The 23,302-nt window shown below is 43.2% G+C and overlaps 1 protein-coding gene across 3 annotated transcripts in view; it reads right to left on the reverse strand.

Annotated features, from left to right (window-relative positions):
- Window positions 1-23,302, reverse strand: part of ADCY9 (adenylate cyclase 9) — an 82,826-nt gene that overhangs the window by 21,602 nt on the left and 37,922 nt on the right. For all 3 annotated transcript variants that reach the window (XR_003988182.1, XM_030459937.1, XM_008496745.2), the window contains exons 2-6: window positions 19,295-19,467; window positions 16,188-16,292; window positions 11,902-12,119; window positions 9,238-9,340; window positions 6,353-6,561 (exon numbers count right to left, since the gene is read on the reverse strand). Coding sequence is in view for 2 of the 3 variants with exons in the window: in XM_030459937.1 (XP_030315797.1) it covers window positions 6,353-6,561; window positions 9,238-9,340; window positions 11,902-12,119; window positions 16,188-16,292; window positions 19,295-19,467 (808 nt within the window). In the remaining variant the exon portion in view is untranslated. The remainder of the gene's footprint in view (window positions 1-6,352; window positions 6,562-9,237; window positions 9,341-11,901; window positions 12,120-16,187; window positions 16,293-19,294; window positions 19,468-23,302) is intronic.

Below are 23,302 nucleotides of genomic sequence, written 5' to 3' on the forward strand. Positions count from 1 at the left end.
TTTAAAAAAAGTAAATTACACAGAATTACCTTGGTTGGAAAAGACCTTCAAGACCATCCAACCACTAACCTAACACTGACAAGGCACATCCTAAGCCAAGATCCCTAAATTCCATGTCCACACCACTTAAATCCCTGCAGGGATGGTGACCCCAGCACTGCTCTGGGCGATGCTCCAGTGAGTCCTTCAGTGCAGAGATTCCTCCTCACAGCCAACCTAAACCTCCCCTGCTACAACTTGTAACTCTGCTGAACAGACTGATGCTCACCCTGCTACAACTTCCTTGAAGGTGGCTGTGAAAAAGGAAAGGTGAAAGGATCTCAGTGCTCGAGGACACTGCGTGGATAAGTTATTTCTGTAGGGAAAGGAATCCTTGGGGTCCCTCCCTTCTGCAAGCTCTGAGTCACTGGCTGCTCTACAGGAACTGCAGCTGCTCTTCCAGTTTGGAATTATTTTTATGGAGGCATAAAAAAGGTAACAGTGTGCAGGTGGCTTCATTCGAAGCCATCGTGCTGGGGATGGCTGTAATTAACAAGAGCAGCCTGGGCAGGTAATTCTGGAATCCTAACAGGGGGCTACAGCAGAGCCCAAACACCAAATAATTACTATTTTCTTTTAAAAGAGATGCTCACAAAACCCAAAAAATCCCCAAATACAACATACACTAAATACAAAATTCATAATCTCCCAAAGTTAGAAAATTATTCCTTATTACCTCTATATTTTAAAAGAGAAAAACTAGCCACTACCTTTTTAACCCTGTTTTCTAACACCCAAGATATCAAAGCCTGATACAAAACAAGATAAATTTAAGTTCTTCCTCTGAATTTGACACTTACTCCACACCTTTAAATCTCTATTGTTTATGAATAACACTGTGATTCTCTGCTCTTGGTGTTTGTGAATTTTGTGAAGAATTTTTCTTTCTGAAGCTTCAAGAGCTCTCCTCTGATTTAGTATGGCAAAATTTGGAAATTATACTCAAATACATAGAAAAAGATGAATTTGGGGTAATAGGATGGAGGAAGCTGTAATACACCAGGAGCCCACAAGAGGGTACTCACAGATTTGTTAGTTCCCAGTTTAATGGCCTCACATTTACACCAGGAATTAGAGGTGTATCCCATCATAAATAAATAAATAAGTACTTCCAACAGAGTAGAAATTAAAAACCTGAATAAAAACAAAAGAAAACTGGGTTTTCTCACCAATTGCCTCTCACATCAACGACAGAACTACCCCAGTCCCCAGTGGCAGCCAAGTACTTTTGGAAATGCCACCCAAGTTCATGCCTCTAAAAATAAAATCCAGTTCCCCAGAGCCAAAGAACCAAGATGAACATTTCCAAACTGTGGGGAAGGAACCCGACCCAGGCCCCTGGCAGAGCACCCCTGGGCCAACCTCCTTCCCCCAGAGCTGGGTAGGGGGATGAGGGGGCCACATCTCTGATGGCCAAGCAGGGACCCCCTGCCCCCTCAGCTCATCCTCCCCCCCAGGCTGGCACAGGGACCCCCCCGTGCAGCTCCTGTCCCTCACCCCAGCCCACACACCAGGGACTCCATGCTGCAGAAAGCTTATTTTTATTTTTTCCAAGCTTCCAAGCCAGGACAAATTCTTGTGGGAATTCTAGCAGCAGATCTATCAGCAAACTCCATCAGTTAATCCTGCAATGAAGACACTTCATTTAGGCAGCTGCATGTCTCAAACAAGCACCAATTCCAGGGGGATGCCACACTTCTCGTGATAATGCTTACCTTCTGACATTGGGATTTTTCTATTTTCTTTTTTTTTTTTTCTTTTTCTTCCCTATTTTCCTTTTTTTTTTTTTTTTTTTTTTTTCCTTTTTTTTTTCCTTTTTTTTTCTATTTTTCTTTCTTTTTTTTTTTTTCCCCCAGGTATTTATTGCAATGCTCTGCACTCTGGAATGAAAAGGATTGAAATCTCATCCTTCACAAAAGGGTGAAAGCCTGTGAATGCAGCCCAGCCCTCCTGTGGCAGGAAGAAGTGCATTAAATCCAGAGAGCCCTGAGAGCTGCAGACAGATTTAATGGCCATGGGGCAGTATCTGTAAATAATGCAGTGTCAGTGGGGAGCTCCACGGGGCTGAAATGCTGAGGCATCCAAGATGTTTACACAAGCAGGAGTTCAAATTAGCAACTTTGACATAAGTGACTAATGGGTAATGGAGACTGTTACCATCATTTCTGTATTTACTGGCAGTGTAAAATCAATTCCCATAGCTCAAATCAAAAGCTTTTGGCACAGCAGCAATTTGGTGGGATATTAAATACCAAAGTCGCAGATGTTAGGAATAAATAAAGGCAAACAGAATACATTGTTTTCCCTTGCATCAGTACTCTGTATCACTCATGTTGTGAACAGAAGCAGTTCATTAAGCTCTAGTTGAAGAAAACAGTTTCTCTTCCTCCTCATTCAGAGTTGAAGATCTGATGGGCAGCAAAAGGGCCATGGACAGACCAAGGGTGTTCCCTCTGCAAGCCTGGAAAGGTAAAGCACCAGGCAAATGCAGTTTTGCTTAGTCAGACAACAACAGTTCCTGTTCTCCTTGTTTTGATTGTACTTGCTTCATCCACAAAACTCTTTTCTTTGCTCTCTAGAAAGGCACGTTTGGATTAATGAAGCAACTTGTGAAGTGCTCCCACCTCCCACTCTTGTGACCTGAAATACCCACGGCCCTGGCTTCACCTCTGTGCTCACAAATCTGCACTGGAGGATGCTACACTTTATTTTAAACAAACTTATTATGACAAGTTTTCCTGGAAACAGGAACTGGACACCAAGCCTATCCAGTTACCCAAAACCCCTTCTATCTCCAGCTGAAGCAGTGGGCAGATGTCTTTGACCTGTATTCCTGCAGAAGCACTCCTAAGAATCCCAGGGGGAATCTCACACACTTGCATCCTCAGTGACACCTCCCAAGGGTTTTTCATCAAACAGCAGAACTGTAGGATCTCTTACACTTCCACTGAACTCATCAGAGGCAAAGCAGTCACATTCTGAAGTAGGCAGAAGGCCATTCTTTGCACTCCATTTACAGAACAGGAGATGACATCTTCCACAGCCTTACAAATGAAGCACCCGGCTTTGCATGCAGCTTGATACAATTAATTTTAAGTGGCACTTAAGGTAACAGTGGGATCCTCATCTATAGATGCTCCAGTAATTTATTAACAGGCACTTCAGAGGAATCAAAACATCCTTTCCCCTGGTAAGCCTCGCTCCACTAGGACCTTCTGCTCCTCTAGAATGTGAAGGTTTTATCTCAGCTGTGCCTGCAGAGGCAGCAGGACTCCTGCCCTCTCCCACTCCTGCAGCTGGACCTCAGCCACAAGAGCTGCACTGAGCCCTTCCGAGGCTGAGGCCTGGATTCAATTAAAAATTAAGACTGATTTAAAGGCAGGGAGTTTCACATCACGAGAATGAAAACACAATAAGAAACTCAGGCAAGAATTTTCTGGTCCGAAAATAAGCCCTCTTCCTGAAATTCTGGAACTGTGCCCAGCATTGTAAACCCATTCTCCTCCCTTAAGATATCTTGGTGGCATTCTGTGATTGTCATTTGGGATGGGTGACAACACTGCCCAGGAAGTTTTGCATCATTTCTGTGCATAGTGGTCAATGGGAGCAGCCCTCGCTAGGAAGAAGGATTAGAAGAGGAAAAATATCATTTTCTCTTTGCTCAAGGGGATGTCAGGTTGTGGAGACTAGAGTGTCTTTCATGAATTTTTTAACATTATATATTTTAAATACATACTTACTACAAAGAGAGTACATATTGTTACTACAAAACAATTACACCCCCCAGATACACCACTGCCTGTACACTGAAAACTGACCAGAAAGGTTCTGAGATATTCCCCTACAAAGACTGCTCTTTTTTGGTTTATATGAGGCTGTTTCCAATTAAGTGCTCTGGGTAAGAGCTCCTCAGATCTGAGCCCATCCTGTTTTGTACTTTGGTACTTTACTGTTCTGTACTTTAGCTGCAGTGATTGGGAACTTAAGGACTATGTGAGCTTTGATGGCTGCCTACAGGTGTTCTCCACAATGTGAGATGTTTCTCAACCTGCTTTTCAAATCAGAATTAAGTCAAAAAGAATGAATAAAAATATGTACTTCTGAGGCTTAGGAGTCATCCTGAAACACTTGTGTTTTAAATCTGACTTTAAATGAGGCATCCAAGTCAGCTTAGAAATTAAAACTCAGGCTCTAAGCCAACATAATCTCATGAAAATATTAGAAATCTCTGTGGCAAAAGTAAATAGCACTAAGAAAACATTATAAAGCCACTTGAACTCACCTCAGAAATGGCCCAGGCTCACTACCCAGGAGCAGGGCTCTCCATGCTGCAGAAAAGCTAAACCTTTGTTCAGCCAGACACGGCTCAGAAAGACAAAAACACTCAGCAAACTCTTCATTACACAGGTAGCATATTGAAAACAACAATTTTCCTTCTCCTTAAGAAACCCATAAACCACCAACTACAAAACAGGACTGATGTAAAACCTTTTGTACCTACATATAAACACTGCTAAGGTTGTAGGGATGATGTATTATGTACAGACAAGAAAAGGCAACTGCAAGGGAGCACTGGAAAAACAAGTGTACACAAAACACATCTGTAAAGCAGAAACAAGCTCTTCTGCAAAGTGGTGGTTGAGGGGTTTAGAGCTGAACTAATTCAAGACTACAATGGCAAGGCCACCAAACCCAGGCTGCCTGCTGCCTGGGGAATGGCAAGAGCTGCCTGGGGAATGGCAAGAGCTGCCTGGGGAATGGCAAGAGCTGCCTGGGGAATGGCAAGAGCTGCCTGGGCACGTTCAACTCACAAAAAACCTTTGCCCTCTCAAGATAGAGCACAGAAACTGTTTTGCAAGCAGGAAAATTCATTTCTGGTACAAAAGAGAGGACAGGGTAACAGTTAATCCAGTTTAGGATGCACTGGAATGACAGTTCAACCATCTCTCAGTAAAGTCTTAGTATTTTCTGACTTTCTAGATGTTCTAAAAAGTCCAGAAGTACAATACTATGCAAACTCCAACAGCAAACACACCTGCTAAGGATTACTACTCTTGAAAGTATTTCCAGTGTTGATAAAATGCCATCTCCCTGCTCCTAAATGCCAGCTTGCACCTGAGCATGCTTGCATACATCTACACACACACAGAATTACACTGACTGAAAAACTAATCTTATGTTTTCTGCCTTAACCCTGGGAAAAGCCAAAATAAGAAAGCAATCTGCAATTTCTTGTTTCTTGTGAAACAACAGCAGAATTGCTTCAAACTTGTAATCACAAAACCTTTGTAAGCTACCCCTACGTGACAGGTTTGGGATGAGGTGAGCAGAATCAACTTGTTCTCACAAGTAGAGGCAAACAAACAACTTATTATTAGGTCTATTATCTGGGTTAATAACAGGTTACATGTGATACGTGTACAAATCACAACACACCCAGGAGAGCATGAGCTCTACTTGAATGCACATCCAACCTGTTGGTAACTCATTGTGTCTGGGGGAACCCCCACATTAGGCAGGAACCACAGGCAGGCATCACTTGCTGACTTGTTCCAAATGCCAGGATAAAAGCCCACAAGCCTCCCAGAAGTCCAGAACACATCTTCTGGGGGGCTGGGTACAGCTCAGGAATGAGAAGTCACTGTTGAGCACCAGGCAGCTGCAGCCAAGCCTCCCCTCCAGGGGGTTTTCTGCTACTGGCTCAGGGCTGGCACTGCCCAGCAAAGCCACCCCCTTCCTGGCAGCAGCAGCTGATGGGGACACAGCCCAGGACTCAGGGGAAAAGCTGCATTCCAATTATGTATCAAACAAAGAAAACACAAACTATTTGAATATTAAACCCATGAGACGGGAAATGGAGATTAGTAAAGGAAACTAACTCTGGACAGATGCAATATAACTTCTGCAGCTTGCTTTTTTTTAGGAAAGGGCTGCTCTTTGCATTTCTAATAAATCATTTCATTTTCTTTTTTTAAAAAGAACAGGTAGAGGTTTTCTGTTTGAATTCCCTCATCCTAGTGGCCCTGTGAAGGCAGAAGGCCTCTAGCTGCACATGGCATCCCAAGGAACAAGGACATCTGGGAAGCTGATCCTGCTGCCTCCATGGCCTCTATCAGAGACACTTTTTCCTCCTCCAATTTCTGTAGCCAGACTTCTGTTTCCACAAGATCTGCTTCAAGCCTTCCTGGCTTCACTAACACTGTTCTCTAAAGATTACAGCCTGTCCTGGGATGCTGTCAAACAAGATGTCCCCAAGCCAGCCACCATTTTAGTTCCCTGTGCAATTTCAAGACCTTCTTATGTTTTTACTTGCCTGATTGAGATGACAAGGGACAGCACCTCTAGCAGGAGGGCAATGATGAACACCACGACTGCTGCAGTTGGTGGAGAGGATGCAACCATCCCGTGTTTCAGGAAACATGTGATAGAGAGTATGAGGAAGACTGTGGTGGAGAGGAACACGTCCAGGAGTGAGCTGAAGGTAGCACTGGCAAATGTCTTCACTGGAGCATTCCTCATAACCTGTGTGGAACACAGAGAAGGGATGAAAATGAAGAAATGCTGTTTTGCTGAATTCAGCTGTACCATTAAGAGCAGCTCACAAAACCAGACAGAAGAATACAGAACTTTCTGACACTTCATTAATGCAACGTCAGTACTGTTTTGAAACAAGGAATAGAAGAGGCAGCTGAAGGCTCCCACAGCTCCCTGAAATAAATCTGTGTTGAAAAGAATGCACACCCAGCACAACCCCTGGGTCTGGAGTGATTTTTACAGGATATTATGAAAGCTGCTATTTTATGCAAGGAAACATAAACCCCATAATTACTAGCAGATAAAGCTGTAGGAAGTTTTCTTGAAGGAGCTTAATTGAGAATAATAAGAGATTTTACAACAAACCTTTTGGCTCCAATGGTTCTTTAAGAAAACACAACATCAGTCTACAGAAACAGTTACTTGCCTGTGGCAGAGTTCACATCTCCTTTTCTGACCAGATAAATGCTGTGTAATCTGAACTGCTCAGAGGCCAGGACACCAAGTTCTGTTCCTCTGGAACCCCTCACCACACATTCCCACCCTGTCTCATCCTGGCCCTGGTGCCTGTGCAGCTGTGCTCTGTGCTACAGTCCAGCTGAAAACGGGATCATGAGCTCCACATTCTGGCTCACTTGGATCAGCCCAGTCTTAGGAGTGCTTCTATCTGCTCAGGGGACCACAGAAACAACTTCCAAAGGAAAACAAAAAGTATGTTATCCATATCACCATGAAGCAGCCCAGTTTGAACACTGATGTGCTGTACTCTGGTTTAATTTGGGGACCTCTTCTGCTCCTCAGAACCCGAGCTGCACTCAACAACCCTGGGAAATGAACTTGTTCCCCATTTGTACCTCTCTGCAAATTAACACATTCAGCTAGAATCATTCAGTGCCAGAGTTACCTTTTCATCTGAACTGTAGCAGAGTCCTGGCAGTTCACTCAGGAAGTCACACCAAGTGACTTACAGAAAGCAGCCCTGCATCTTCAAATGCCAGCATTAAGGATGCCCCGACAGTGCTGAGTAGTGCTGTGATTTCCCGAGAGGAACAGGCTAAGCAAGCTCTTGGGAAGTGGAGCCACTCACTGAGAACAATCCCAGGGCAAGGATGCAGCTGGCACTGTGCAATTAGAGGTGAATTCAGCCCTGTTGGAAGTTACTTTCAGCAAGAGTTTACTGCAAGGCAATTTAATAACCAGCAGTGCTGACAGCTCATTTCACCCTCCCAAGAGAAGATTGTTGTTTTGGAGTGGTACTATGCTAATACTGAGGCTTTTACCTCTGCCCCAGTGCTGCAGAGTGAAGATTCCCATTTCCAGGGAGATTTACATAATAATTTTCCAATTAGTAGCTTGTCACTAACAAAATGCACAAAGAGTATTCCTGCTCCTCCTATGAACTTCCCACGCTAACAGGTGAATCTGTGCATGTGTGACTATCACTGCTTTGCTTCTCTTTCCAGTCTCTCACTGGAAAAAAAACTTGATTTACTATTCAATGTTCAGTTTGCAGGCTCTATCCCAACATGAATTTTCTCCCTGTTGTTGCTACAGGAGCATCACTCTGAGGGATACCACTGGCATCCAGTGCTGCAGGAGTACAGAGCTCCTGAACACAGGGAACAAACTGAACAGCAACACAATTATCCTGCTCTTTGTTAAAAAAAAGTAAGGTCTCATCTGCAAATGTTGGAAAACAAGTGAATAGGGGCTATTGCTAAGGACAATGTGACAAAGCTCTCTAGAACAGAAAGCAAGAAGCAGCAGCAGCAGCAATCTCACCTGCCCTCTAGATGTAGGACATGATGGGAAGGAAAAACATCCACACCTACACTCATGACAATTCCACTGTGCCAGCTGCAGCTCAACACAACTGGAAAGGAAGGGCCCATTCCCCTTCTGGCTGCTGGACACTTCCCTTGCACTGGCTTTGGCACTTGCCAACCTCTCTGCTACCTGCTGGTTCAATACAGCAGAAAACCAAAAAGCCCCAAAGAGAAAAATCAGATGTGAATATTTAATGTCAGGCTAGTAAAATGAACTGGCTCACAGCAGAGAAGCCTGACCAGCAACAGAGCCATTAAAAGGAGCAGGGGGGAGGAAGAACAAGGAGAAGAAGGCATCAAGTTCCTTACACTTTACTCGCTGCTCCTTACCATGACACAGCGTTTTGAACAGCCTTTTCCTGCATGAGACACACTTAGAGAACTCAGGACATCTGAGTTCAGAGCAGATTTGGGCTCCACAGAGATAACCATGAGGCTGTGACATCAACGAGCATCCAGTTCAACACAACCAGTCAGAGTTAGGGCATCTGATGAGAAGGCAAGAAGCATTTGTCCTTTACTTTCATCTTAGTATGGTTCTCTCTGCCTGCCTAAAGCATTAAAACACTAACCTGAAAATGGAGAAAAGGCAGGTGAAAAGTACCTGATGTATCTTGTGGACTGTGAAAATTTATTTCTAGCTAAAACACTGGACTAATCTCAGGGCATGGCACAGGACAGGTGACAAGAAAGGAGACTGTTTTCAGAGCAGCAATACCAAGTAGTAAATCACATTTACACTTCACAAGCCTTGTCATCACCTGCAATTAAATGTGTTAAAACAGTGACAGTTGCTTGGAGAGATTACAGAAGGAAACCAATGCAAAGAGATACACACCTCTTCCTGATAGCTCGACCTGTAGGTCATCTCCAAATTCTGATCCAGGAAGTTCAGGCTCAGCTTGTTAATAGGTGGTTTAAAGAAGTAGTCTTTCATGAGGCTAAAGAGAAAAGATAAAATCAACATCAGTTTATTCAGCTGCAGCTCTCTTACAGACCCTGTTGTGTGATTTCTGCTTCTAGGGATGCTGGCACTTGGCTTGGGAGTTCCTGGTAGCTTTTCTTCACTGGCTTTATCAAAGGAAATACTTTATAAAGTTTGTGCTCTCATTTTTTATATTTTCAGACAGAGACTGGCAAGTTCTTCCAGGAACTTCACAGCTATGACTGCAGGTGGCTTCAGGTAACTGTAATATAAGCTGGCAAATGGTAAAAGTCAATTGCTGCTCCAGAGGCACAACCTGAGATGTGCAGCTGTGGGACATTTGTGACTTGGGTCCTGCTGTTCAAAGCAAGCTAAGGATGACAAAGGTGATACATTGTGAGGGGAAAAAACCAAACCATTGTCCATTTTAGACAAGAACACTTTCTTGTTATTTCAAAGGCACTAAAATAACTCAGTAAATCAGCTGATCATTCCCTTACTGATCTGGCCACAGGGAAATGGAACCTGAGGTTCTACAGAACTCATCCGGGACTGAATCCTTTTTGTTTGGTTGAGGTTCTTTTGTGTTGGTGGTGGGGGTTTTCTAGACCCCTAGCAAAAAGGTTCATTGGAAGTACAAGTTCCTCAGCAAGATGCAACACCAACCAAACACACGTTCTTACACTGAAGCTCCAGAAGACAAAATCCTTCAGCTATGAATATGGCAGATATTGTACAATCTTGAAGTATCCTAGCCTTGGCCAAAGTATAAAAAGAATAATTTCTGACCTCAGCCACCATCCCCAGCCAGTCCCATTCCATCTCAATAGCTGTCTTACTCAAAGAAGATCCCAGTTTTGGTGACTAAAGAGAGGGAAGACCTTCATCTGCTTCCCAGGAGGCCCTGGGCCTCCCCAGCACAAGTGAGCTCTGTTTTCCATGAAGCAAACAAGGCTGGCATGTGGGAGATGAAAGAAATAAACATATTTAGAAGTATTTAAACAGGAAACTGACCCAAAGAGGGGATGAAGGGTGGTGCAGAACTTTGCTTCTGGGGGGAGCTTTGCACTTCCCTGGGACTCTACTTAAAGTCTCAAGAGATCACTTGTAAGCACTGCCCTGACAAGCACATTGGGTACCTGCTCCTTGGACTTCAAAGGTTTATAACCAAAGGAGCAGGTAACAGTTCTTGGAAAGAAAAATCTAAAAAGCAACAATCCTTCAAGGGTATCCCCACTAAAATTACCTTTACACTATTCTGTACTCTTACACCACAGCCTTCAGTGACATCCCAGCTCTGATGCACAAAGCAAGGCATGTGTACAGTGGCTGTAGTGAAGCCAGGCTCAAACTTCAAGCCATACACTTACCAAGTTGTAATAATGTACAAACTCACAGATGGAGTTTCATGTAAGATGACCAAAGGGAAGTCTGGAATTCATCCCCTCCCTTGAGAAAACTCAGATTTCCCATTCAAGCATTCTGACAGAACTAGATTTGTGAGGACAAACACTGTATTCTGTTCTACAGTAGGGGATGAAGAACTGTTTTTAAATGTCTTATTACACAGAAATCCACTTGGAGAACAGTTAAAAAGGATTATTGTAAAACAGTAGGCTTAAACCATTTTGCACAGACCTAATTAATCAGAAGATTATTTTTGGAAAGTTATGTTTACATGAACTGAACTCAGCAGAGAAGTTGCCCTGGCAACAAGAAATGGCCCACTTAATATGGTAATGATGATATTTAATTGAGAGTAAAAAAAAAAAATAAAAAAACCAACTAGGTTTTGGCTGATGTCAAATCATGGTCCTACTTTTTCCTTTTTACAAATCAGAAAGAATGATCCATTTTGCGAGTGGAGGAGGAAAGCTCCAGGAGCACAAGAGCTTGGCTTGGTATCTTCAGCAAATCAGCAGGAAAAAAAAAATTAAGCTACTTTTAGAACTTAAAATTGTAATGTTATTTACACTTCAAACTAAAATTCTGCCTTACTTCTGCCAACATTTGGACTTTCCCAATCCTTCAGTCTCCTGAAATTTGTAAATAGCAGCTGAACACCTATTCTCAGGCACTAATGAGAGGCCACACACAGTGGGGGGAAATCAAAACACCAAATCAAACAACAAGAAGCCTAAATTTTAACTGAGGTTGGCCATAGGAGAAAGGTAACCTGAAAAAATCTGGAGAAGAGCCTGGAGAGGGACTGGTGTCCTTCCCACTCCCTCCTCTGCCTGAGTCATGTTCTCAGATAAGATGACTCTGTCCTGTTCCAAGCAGCCTGGAGTTCCAAGCACAGAGTTCCAAGGGTGTTGTTCCACACTGATCAGAGTGGAAGCAGTGAAGCAAAAAGAAGAACAGACATAAATAATAACAAATCCAAGTTATATATTTTAATGACCCAGTAGAGTCTCTGTGCTAATAAGAGAGGTAACATAGGGAACGTTACACATTAACAGTAACTATTGACATGGACAAAAAGCACAGAAATAAAGATTTGAGATATGGGACCCCTGGTTACTGACTTCCTGACTTTATACAACTTGGCATTGTGCAGCTTGGTTTTCTCCTTACCTGTCTTCTTTAATGACATCCACAAAGTGAGCATCTGTCTTTTCTCTGATGTTTTTGAACCTCAAAGGAAGGAGAGCTGACTGATCCAGACTCACTCCACCCCATCTTCCTTTTTCTTGCAACATTTCATAAAGTGAGGTTTGACTGTTGCTGAGCTTTTCTTCCTGTGGAGGACTCAAAAGTCCATTTTGGGTCTTTGGGCTGTGTCCTCCTGCAGCCTGAATGACAGAAAGAAAAACATACAGGGGGAACATCAGTGGCAGAGAAAGATGACAGAAGAAATTTAATGGAGCAAAAGTTGAAAGAAGTTCTTCCCTCAGCACCCTGAGCATCACCTGATCCTGTCAGAGACATCTCCACCTGCCTTGAAACCATTCACATCTCTGTAAATGCATGCTGCTGTCTTCTTTCTTCTTGTGTACCAAATTTCCATGGAGCAGAAAAGGTACGTTTTCAAGCAAGCAATGAAGATCAACCACAAACCCAAACTTTATTCACTCATCTTAAGGTCAAGACTCTTCTAAAAAAATGCTTTTAAAATACTTATTTAAACTGTGCCATCTTTCCACAGGTCATGAGACAACTCGCTCTCTCAGCCCTTGCTGATCCTTCCACTGACCACTCCAGCCCTGCTGCTTTCCTTTCTCCTACCTGTTTAAAAAGCCCTTTTGTATGTCTCACATTCCACAAAAATTTAGCCTGCAAATAAAACTACATTTCCTTTGCCAAGATCTACTTCTTTCTCATTTTCTTTTGCCTCTGTATTAATGTTGTATTTTTAAATTTGGACACCAGCTTGCAAAACAGCTTAGGTACACAGCAGTGTCAATTCTGCTTTCATTCATTTGAGAACACAAATTACTTTCAATCTAAAATGATTTTATTTTCATGGAACCTGAAGTTCCTGCTTTTACATTTCCTTTGACCTAGACCAATATGCACTGAAGCAATTCCAAAAGAAGTTAGATCAGTAAATATGGTTAGAACAAAACTGAACTGCAGCTAGTCAGGATCATTTTCAACTGCAAACATATATCAAACTTAGCATATTGGAATGTTCATCTCCCCCTCTCTGTCTTGTCATTTATCATGTATCATTTATCCTCATCCTGAAACCCACTCACGACAGAAGTTTCTTCATTTCTGCCTGTACAGAAGTGACAAGCTCCTCCAGAAGTCTATTCTTGGATGCCACCACAGTGACCATAAATACACAGAATAAATATCATCACCATCCCAACCATGCACTGAAATATGTTACTTAGATTGTAAAATCAACTTAGTTAAAGTGAGGAATATATCTGGTTTCTGGCTGCCCGGGCAAAATTAATTCAACCTCTTTGTGCATCTCTCCTGTAAAGCAAATGAGGCAAATTAATACAGGGGGGTAGAAAGAAAAGTGGAGACACAACCAGCGAAGGTACAAGATTAATGGAGCAGCAGGAGAGCTTCACCTTGTGCAGGGAAGGGTCAGCAAGCACTCAGGCTTGGCTCTCTACCACTGCCAAGTCCTCAAGTGCTGCAGTTATAATGAGGAGTGCTGGGATGGCTCCCTGGAGCTACAGGAAAAGCAGGAGGAAGGTCAGCTGTGCTTCCCCTTCCTTCCTCCCATCCAGGAGGGACACAAGATGCCCACCCCAAGAGCTGTGAGTCCTTCAGCCCCATGCTGGGAGCCAGGAGATGAAAGCTTCCAGCTCAGTCGTTCAGGCAGCTTGGAGGTGTTCACAGCCCAGTGAGAGCAGTTGACCAAGGAGAATAAGAAATTCAGTAGTTCCCTTGGGGTGCTGCCAATGTCTGGCTAAAGAACATAATCAACAGCAGAGGAAGGTGATCCCAGCACCACAGAGCTCAGCACAAGCAGACCCAAACCCCTTGGGCAGAAGAGCCACCTGCACAGGACAGGAAGGAGCTCTCCTGGTAAGCCAGAGGCACAAGAAGCTTTCACATAAAAGGTCACCAGTTTCTTCTCTAAGGGAAAACATCCAGCAGCTTCAGAACAAGTCCTGCATCCCTAAGAGGATATTCCAGCCTGCTCAGAGGGAATATGGCTACAGAGCAGATGTCCTGCAGTGCCAGGGGAACCTTGCTGGCTTTGTGATGAGGTCTAAACCAAAGAGACCCAACCAATGAGTTGTTAGGAGTGAAGGGTCTTCACTGCTTGGTAACTGGGAGACCACCAGTATTTGCTACAAGCAGCTCAAGTAAAAGCTACAGATCCATGTGCACTGTTGGCTTTCCCTGTCTATCCAGCAAGCTCATCTGGAGAACACAGTGAAAATTTGTGTTCATTCAGACAAGGTCAGTTTGGGCTTCTCTTGGCCTTTTCTCTTTCAGTCCTTGGCAAAGGCTGAAATCCCTAAGAAAATTCTTCCCTTCAGTCAGCTCAAGGCTTTCCTGGGCTGTCTCCACTCTGTTAATCTTAACAGGAAGGGATCAGAGTGTGAAACTGCTTGTGTGTAAGGAGAAAATCCCTGTTTATGAAACGTTGTCAGGTCCAATGTCACTGTGGTTTCTGCTGGCAGGAGGCTGTACAGCACTCAGAGGTTGGATGCACTGTGTGACACTTCTCTCTCACCAAGAAACAGGGAGGCTCCAGAGGTTGTTGGGACCCATGAAGCTCCAAGGACATGGTTAATATCATTCATGTCATTACAAACAGGAGGGCTGCAGGGCCACAACAGGGAACCAACTCCACAAATGGGCAGGAGGAACTCCTCACGGCTCGTCCTCCCAAGAAAGCAGAGTCTGCAATGAAGAGCTGGAAATCAAATGCCAGAGCACATCTGTGTACATGGCTGTTCTTTAATATTTCAGTTCAAGAGGCATCCCAGATTTACAGGATAGCCACTTACTTGCTCAACTTTTGACTTAGCAATAACTAAAGGAAATCAAAGGACAACATGTGATTCCATCTCCACTAGCACCTTTCTGCCAGTGAAATTAGACATTTGACTCAGCACTGTACAGACCTCTTCTAAGCGAGGTTAGATGACTTGCTGATTAATGCAGATGAAGCTAATACAGATGTAATAGGAAGAAATGTAAAAGATAATTCCAACGAGGACAATCTATGACACAAGGCAGTCGGTAGCCAAGGAAAATCTCTGTTTGCAGTTGGTTCCTGGAGATCCCTGGCACGTGGGCAGAAGCAGCCTGGGGAAGAAGCATCTCACACATACCATCTTGGCAGCCTGGGCACATCTCCCACAGTGTTTTCTCTCAAAGATTTCATGCTGTTCTGAGACCAGTACCTGCTGGCCACTCCGCTCCATCTCCCTCAGAGCTGAAGAGATTACTATTTTTGTTTTTTTTTCCTTGGGCTGTTTCCTAGGAACCCTGGCACAGCACACGCTCTGCTGCGTTACAAACCATTCCAGCCCAGAAAGGAAGCCCCTGCTTCTGAGCTGGCAATTTAAGCACAAGAGACAACAGGTCAAATAGAGGCAGAGGGCCAAACACAGCTGAATGTTCTATGTCACCAGTAGAGTAAGTGCTGGCAGGCTTTTCCATTAGCTCTAAATCAAGACTAGTTGCAAAGAGAGGTGTGAAGAAGCAGGCAGGCATCTCTGAACGTGGAAAAGCATCCAATTTATTTGAAAATATAACGGTGGGGTGAAGAGCACTGGTATTGAGTCTGCATTTAGGCAGGGCTTTAATATTCTCAGGAAGGGTTGAGAGAACGACAGGCAGAGCAGAGAAGCTACACAGCTGACAAGCACGACAAGAAATAGGCACTGCCTGGTGGTGTAGAGGAAGTAGGTGGTTTCAGCAAGAATGTCTGAGCAGCAGGCAAGGAAAGCAATCTTGGAAGCAGCAGCTGAATATATAAGATTTTGTATTTGTCAGTCAGAAAAAGGATGTGAACTGACTTTAAGGCTGTGAATTTCAGCTGTGAGCATGAACAGGGACGACTGTCTTACAGCTCTGATGCAGGAGACACTGGCAAGACATAGGTGTAACTTGTGGCTAGGTGACACACAGCCAGCTGGTGTAAGGGATGGAGAGCGTGGCAGTATTATTTGTGCCTCTTTCTTTGTGTAGCCTCAGTAAAATTTAATGACTCCACATTTTAGGTCCTTTTCAGGCTCAAACAGCCTGTAAAATGACGAGTTATTTTGAAAAGCAGAGGGGTGTGTGTGCTCAAATAAACTGTAAACCACAACCACTCGAAATGAAAATCAGTTCTGCTGCTTAAGAGCTTAAAGGATTAGCAATGCACAGATGAGAAAGCTAACTGAAGCAGAGAAATAAGGGGAAAGAAGGGAAGTGATAAATACTTAAATTACCTTCGTACTGTTTTTATGCTCATCCTGACAACCATTCTGGATAGCTCCTTCATCTATGCTGACATCGCAGTGGGGAGCAAGGGTGGTACTACAGGAAGGGCAAGGCTGCAATGAGACAGAAACATTTTAGCCAGGAACATTATGGTGTCCTTGTAATATTGTGCAATTTATAATTCAGTCCACTTGGATACTCAGGGCATGGTTAAAAGGTAAACAAAGCTACAGAATGGGAGGCTGGGAGGAAAATTTGCCTGGAACTGAATGCATCATTTAAAATATAAATCACAGATTTTCTGGATTACTGAAGCTAAATCTAATCCAGGAAAGCTTCACTAGTGTAAGATCACAGATACACTACAATCACGGTGTGCTACTGAAGAATCTCCTCCCCAAGAAGAATGAAATACTCTTCAGTGAGAAAAGTGCCATTTTCTTGTTTAAAAACTGCCTGCAAAGGGATCTGAATGGCATTCTGAGCAAAGTCTTAGCACAAAATGCAGCAAAATTTAAAAAAAAAACAAACCACCAAACATAAAACACCATGATGTGTCATGAACAGAAGAGGGAAATGGAAAACAACAAATCTGAAATTAATAAAGGGAAAGACTTTTCCAGACAGTGCTCAGAGACAGCAGAGCTCAGGCTGTTGTACATCACTGAAGCCAAACACCAGCAAGCATTACAGGCAACTCACAAAGTAAGAACATCAGGACCTGTACTAGCTGCAGGTGATGCATTTTGTAAGGAACCTCAAATGTTGTACTTCACCCCTTTAAAACAACCTTATTATTGGTGGTGATAAAACACCCAAAGAATAGCAAAGAATAAAGAAAATACCCTCCATTTCATCTTGTTATTAAATCAGCAAGACCATCTCAAATGTTTAGCTCCTGAGGTTAAACCAGAAGACAAAAATCTCAGAAAATAAGCCTAGCCTTTTGAGAGGAGACAGAAGTCCATCTGACTTACCCCATGTGCTCAAGCCAACATCATGAACTCCCCTCTCTATTGAAGACATTCACACAAGCTCAGTGTGTGTGACCTCATCATGATGAATAATACATTAATGTACTGCCAGCAAACACCAAGACAAGCAAAAGTGCTTTCTGTTCTCATACCAAGAGATGATTAAAACATTTTTACAACAGATTATAATTCCCTGTCAAGCAAGGGATTTATAAAACACGATAGAGAAAAACTGATACCAAACCAGTTAAGCAGGTTACAGCGTTTTCATTTAAAAACAAAAAAATTAGCTATTACAGATTTACTTATAGTTTTTTTAAGCCTCTGTCTTCACCATTTTAATTACGAGCATGTATCTTATTGATAGCCATAATGCAAAAAGGTTTGCAGTTAAATGAACTCCAGATACACTGGAGGAGGAAATACAATCCATTTCATGGATCAATTACTGTTGCAATCTCCTTCCTGACTTTCCTTAACAGATCTTGTCTGCTAGAACATCCGTTCAAGCTCGAAATGTGAAAGTCATCCTTTGCATCTAATATGGCCCCTTATTCCCTTTAAAACAAAAGTATTTCAACTTGCCTGCAATTTTGCCCCTCCTACTTAAGTCTTTTTTGCAGAGCTGGAGTCATCTCCTCCTACACTGACACTGTTTACAGCTTTGTACTTAAAACAGTTAGAGTGGAAGTCATGATTCTTTTGCAAATTATTATCTCCAGACCCCACCAGCAAGCTGCAGGCTTTTAAAAAGAAGAATAAAAAAAAAAAACACAAGAGAAAAACCTGTAAAAAACAAACATATTCCTTTTCAAAAACTGTGGATGATCTGTGATGAAACTACACCGTTGGCTTTGTGGGATTTTTAAATACACATATATATTTATATATACATATTTTATTTTATTTTATTTTCAATTATTTGCACACCTGGTCTGCAACCACAGCCACAGAACACATTTCTAAGGAAGTGCTCAGCATTCACACGACTGCTCCATCACTGTGCTACAAGCATTCAGACACACTCTGTGGCTCGTGTTACACAGATGCTTAGCAGACTGCCCAGAAAGCTGACTTTGGGGTCACTCAAAATTCACTCCAGCAGTCTGCCCTGGGTAAGATGGGCACATTATGCTCAGCAAAGTTGTGAAGCTCTGTAGGAAATCACTGGCCAGATCTGCAGTGCTCCTGGTGATGAATAAATCCAGGCAGCTCTAAGCACCAGGGTGAAGCAGCAGCTTCAGCACAGGAGTATGTGGGGTGTCCGAGAAGAGTGAAACTGAGCTGGCACTTGTCCTAGATGCTCTTCTGAAGCAGCTTCTTTTACCTTCTCCTTCATTTACTCAAACAGCCACGTTTGCACTATGAAGACCTCTGTACAGCATTTAAAAGTAATAAACACCCAGCCCAGGTGGTCCCAGAGCAGAAAAATCAGGGGGTGGGCAGTCAGTGTTGTGGGGCAGCATCATGCCTGCACATGGCTTAGAGAGAGTGGTACATCTGCATCTGCCCTTGGGCAGGGTAAGTCAGCCCAAGGCTTAGAAAACTCACCACAGCTGAGCCTTACCAACAGATTTCATTTTGGACTTGACTCAATAACAGCTTAACAGGTAACAAATGTCATTAAATCCTAGAGGCAGGCAGGTCACTCCTGTGCAGTGCTGTAGCTTCACAGTCCTCTGGTTGCAGCTTGCTTTGCTGCTTCCTCTCAGAGCAGCACCCTCAGTTTGGCTGCTTCAATCCCTCCTTTCTCTGCTCCACTCCACGGGAAGATAGTTCAGTAATATACTGTCCCACTGGACATGTTCTTCTTCCTTCAGAATGTGAAATAAAGGAGGTTCTGCCCCTTGCTGTCACATCTGTACCTCTGCAGGGCCACAGATAAATAACTGTGAAAACTTTAAAAAGCATTCACCTTTCTTTAAGGATTGCTTGTCAACTGGTGAGGCCTTTTATTTAGTAATTTTTTTGTCCCTCAAACAATGTTTTGTCACTATATGTGTACACACACACACACACATCAGTAAGCAAATATATAAAGCAGTGGATAGAAAAACCTGTAAGGTTTCCCCATCCACACATCTCTCTCTGGTTTGCACAAGTTGAGATCTATGCTGCTTGGCATTGAGAAAAGAACTCACCTTAGATTTTTCTGCATGTTTGAGAGGCTTTGTCAAGTCACTGGTGCTCTCAGGTGATGATGCTCCCTGGAGCCCAGCTCCATCTCCAGGCTCCAAGCCAGGTAGCAAGACTTGGGAACAGCTGCACTGGGGCTCCTTCACCTTGTGACCAGAGATCAGATAGGTCTTCAAACCTACAGGAAAGAAAACAACAAAAAAAACAACAGTCAGAACCACAGAAAGACAAAACACTCCTTTAGAGTTCTTGGCTATGAAATACAGGAACTGAAAGCACCATGGGGGTCACAGTCAGAAATACAGCACACACACCCCCAAAAAAAAAAAAAAAAAAAAAAAAAGAGAGAGAGAGAAAAAACAAACAAACAAACAAAAAAACCAGTGGCTGGGAACAACCACCAGGAAAATAAAGATGCTCTGTGCAAAGTGGTGGCAGTTAGGATCACCTAACCTCTGCTGTCCCAGACACCAGAGACCACTCTAACACACAGCACCAGCCAGGGCTGACACGTGCTTTCTTTATTCCATTTTCATTCATGGACTTATGAAAAACAGAGCTCAGACCTTATGCATTCGCTTCCAAGTTGCAATCTGAGGCTCCCACATTAACTCTTTGCTTCTGGGAAGGATTTGCAGCCTGTGCTGCAGTGACATCTGTGCTAATATCCTGCTTCTGAAAAAGCAGCATGTATTCCTTCACTTGCACACTCCATTTGTCAGAGAGATGTCGTGAAGGTTGCTTAATGCTGGGAGCACATAGAGAAAGGAAATGGTGTTTAAGTGCTCACAGTTCTGATGGGTTTTCTTCCTTAGTGCAGGCTTCACATTTTTAAAGAACAGAATCAGTCTCCCTCACATGTACACCCACACAGGCTCTCTGCAACTGTTGTATGAATTGAAGCATAATTGGAAAGCAGATCCAATGCTAAAGACCAGGCTGGCAAATACCACGTTGTATCAAGCTGAGCTGTATCAAAAACCTGTTCAAAGAAAAAAAGATCTGAATTTTGTTTAGAATATGGCTTATTTTACTTCCCTGAAACTTTGTGTCATGGTGTTCTGGGCTATTCCTAGGCACAAAGACTAAGAAGGAGCTACCAATCATCCTGCTTTCTGAATCCAAATGAGTTGATTTTATTGCCACTGGATGGGAAACCTCCCACTCAGCATGGAAGGGCACTGATGGGCTCCAAAAAGCATTGGGGGTCACCAGCTTGCAGAACTTGTTATTTTGTGGTACCAGAGGCTGCTGTCCTGCATGATTCTGTAGCCAACCCCTTTGTGCCTGAGCCTCCCCCAAGGTGGCTGCTGGTTTTATTTGGGCATCATCCCCCCCCTCCCTTTTTCTGGCACTTGTCACCCAGTTGCAGCCAAACACGACTGATACAGCCACTGACTGCACTGGATTCCCACCATCCATAGGATGGAAATAAATGTGTGAAGTTGCAGCCCTTAGCAGAGGGCAGGTTTCTCTTCCTTGTGATAAGGTCATTCTCTCAAAACCTTCTTTTCCAGACAGAAAATCATACTCTGTAAAACTTCTCATCTGTAACATGTAACACAGAAGGTACTTTGTAAGCTTTCCACTAAAAATAACTTAGAGACACTCATAGCAATTCTGCAGTTTCTTTGCTTATTTCACCAGTAACTTAAGCTCCTGAACACTTCTACAACAACACAGAACCTCACATCCATACAGACCAGTCCTACCTCGGGCTCAGAAGCTGCTGGGAAAGCTCCAGTGCTCCTACACAACTCTGGAGCACTGGCTCATCCACTGGAGATGCTAAGCTGCAGCCAACCTTTATTTTTATACTGTTCACTGCCTGGATTTTATTTGGCAGTGCCACTTAATAAAATCCTGAGCTGCTGCTGGCTTCCAGATGTGGGGCTGTCTCTTTAAAGCTTATATTGATGGGGCTGTCACTTAAGGAATTCACCAGAATCAGCTTACAACTAGATGTTTACTGTGGTAAAAGCTGGAGCATTAACCTTACTACTACTATTTTAAAAACCTACCTTAAGGCAACAGGATTATCTTACCACCCCTATTATTGCTCTAATTTTTCCTAAACAAACATATTTACTTTGGTATTTTTGTACTTATGAAAAGGCACAGTTTTTGTCCCACTGTGCTGTAGAACATAACAGTTTCATCAATCTGTTGTGTACAGTAAAATTATCTCCAATTTGAGCTTCACACCAAGGAATAAGGGAAAAAGTTACAGTATGCCAGTAACTGAAAACATGTTTGGGAAAGCAGAATCCACCCTCACCCCAACCTGAAACCCACAGTGGGCTGCAGCTCCCCAGCCCTGTCCACCCGTGTCCTTCCCACCCGTGACAAACCCCAACACGCAGACGCTGCTCCCACGTTTTGCATCACACACTTCTCATCCCCCTGGGTTTAAAGTTGGCTCAGATGATTGGTTGTCAGCACCAAGGATTATAAAATGTCTTTATTATGTCCCCACCACATCCCCCAACCAAGACGCGTTACTCAAACTGGGTCATCTGAAACCTGACCCAGACAAGGGAATATCCAGTGGAACGACAGCACATGTTCAGTGGGAACTCAATAGCTGAATGCAAAGTCAGAGGCTCAGAACAAATGAGGAGAAAAAGGTTATTTTTGGAAAGGTTTGGAAAATCGTGAGGTATAAAAACCTTTCATGTTTACAGAACTTTACTAACGCTTTCTACCTAATGCTTTGTTTGCTCATAAATCCTTCTCAGGACAGGAAAACGTGATTTGCTTCAGTATTCCTGGCACCTCAGGGACACTTCACAAAGCAACTCCTACGTTCAGTCTGAAATGCTTTGGTATAAAAAAGGGTTAATTAATTCAGTAGAACTGTACTGCTGGAATTAAAATGGATTACACAAGAACAGTATTCTTCCTTCTTCTACATCTCCAGTGAGTTAGTACAATCAACACTGTCACTTCCCATACAAACCGTGTGCTGAGTCAAAAACATTCTCACCAGCACATAGCATGTTTAGATTAATGAAGCAATGCAACATTAAATGAATGAGCCAGCAAAGGAGGAGCTGCTTTTGGTGAAAAGCAGCAAACACAGTAAAATTTTGGGTGTGTTGCTGCACAGTGCTCCAACTCAAGTCGTGGTAATGAAGTGCTGCAAGATGCTTACACTGCCTTTGGTAAAGGCAATGCTCCCCCCCTCTGTCTCTCCTGACATTTTCAATCTTACACTCGCTCCCTTCCTCCCAGTTTATTCAAAATAAATGCTGAAAAAAACCTAAGATAACCTCAAACTGCCTGACAGCACACAGGGACTCAGGCAGGCTTCATCCACCAGCACATTTGTGCTTTTTTCCAGAGATGGTTCTTGGAAGCAAGGACAGGGAAGGGGCTACACCAACCCATCTCCCAGCAGACCAATTTAATGTGTGGAGTAGTTTCTGCCCTGGGGAAAAAATTGAGCCACATCATTTATCTTTGAGAAACATGAGCTATTGCCTTCACTTGCCTTCAAGTCTTGAAAATCTGTAAGTTTTATAAAGAGCAGCAGCTCCTGCATGCTGAGCCAAAACACTCGTTTGGTGAATTCACCCAGTCTGAACATTTTTGACATGGCAGTTTTTGTAAAGCGGAGTTTTGACCAAAATAGTTAACAGATGAGATCTCCATAGGGTTCATTAGACCTAGGAAAGTTGCATTTTAGAAGCATCAGGAAACTTCTGTGCTTGGCTCCTTTCTTCACTTAGCTTTTCTTTTTATCAGTGGCGTTTCTCTGAACTTATATAAGCAAAACAAAAACAAACTCCCAAACACCAAAAATACTCCTCATAACAATAAAACCCCCACCAACATACGCATGTAGTACTCACACACAAATTATTTTCTGGATGCACAAAAATAAACAGCAGTATAAACATGGCTGGGTATAAACATCCCAGTCCTCAACCTGGCTTCAGCAGCGTGAGAAAACCTGGCTCCTGCAGAGCAAATGGGGAGCTCAGGAATGGGGGTGCAGGCAGGGACAGGCA

This window comes from Calypte anna, chromosome 14 (genome assembly GCF_003957555.1).
Source record: "Calypte anna isolate BGI_N300 chromosome 14, bCalAnn1_v1.p, whole genome shotgun sequence".
Taxonomy (NCBI): Eukaryota; Metazoa; Chordata; class Aves; order Apodiformes; family Trochilidae; genus Calypte; species Calypte anna.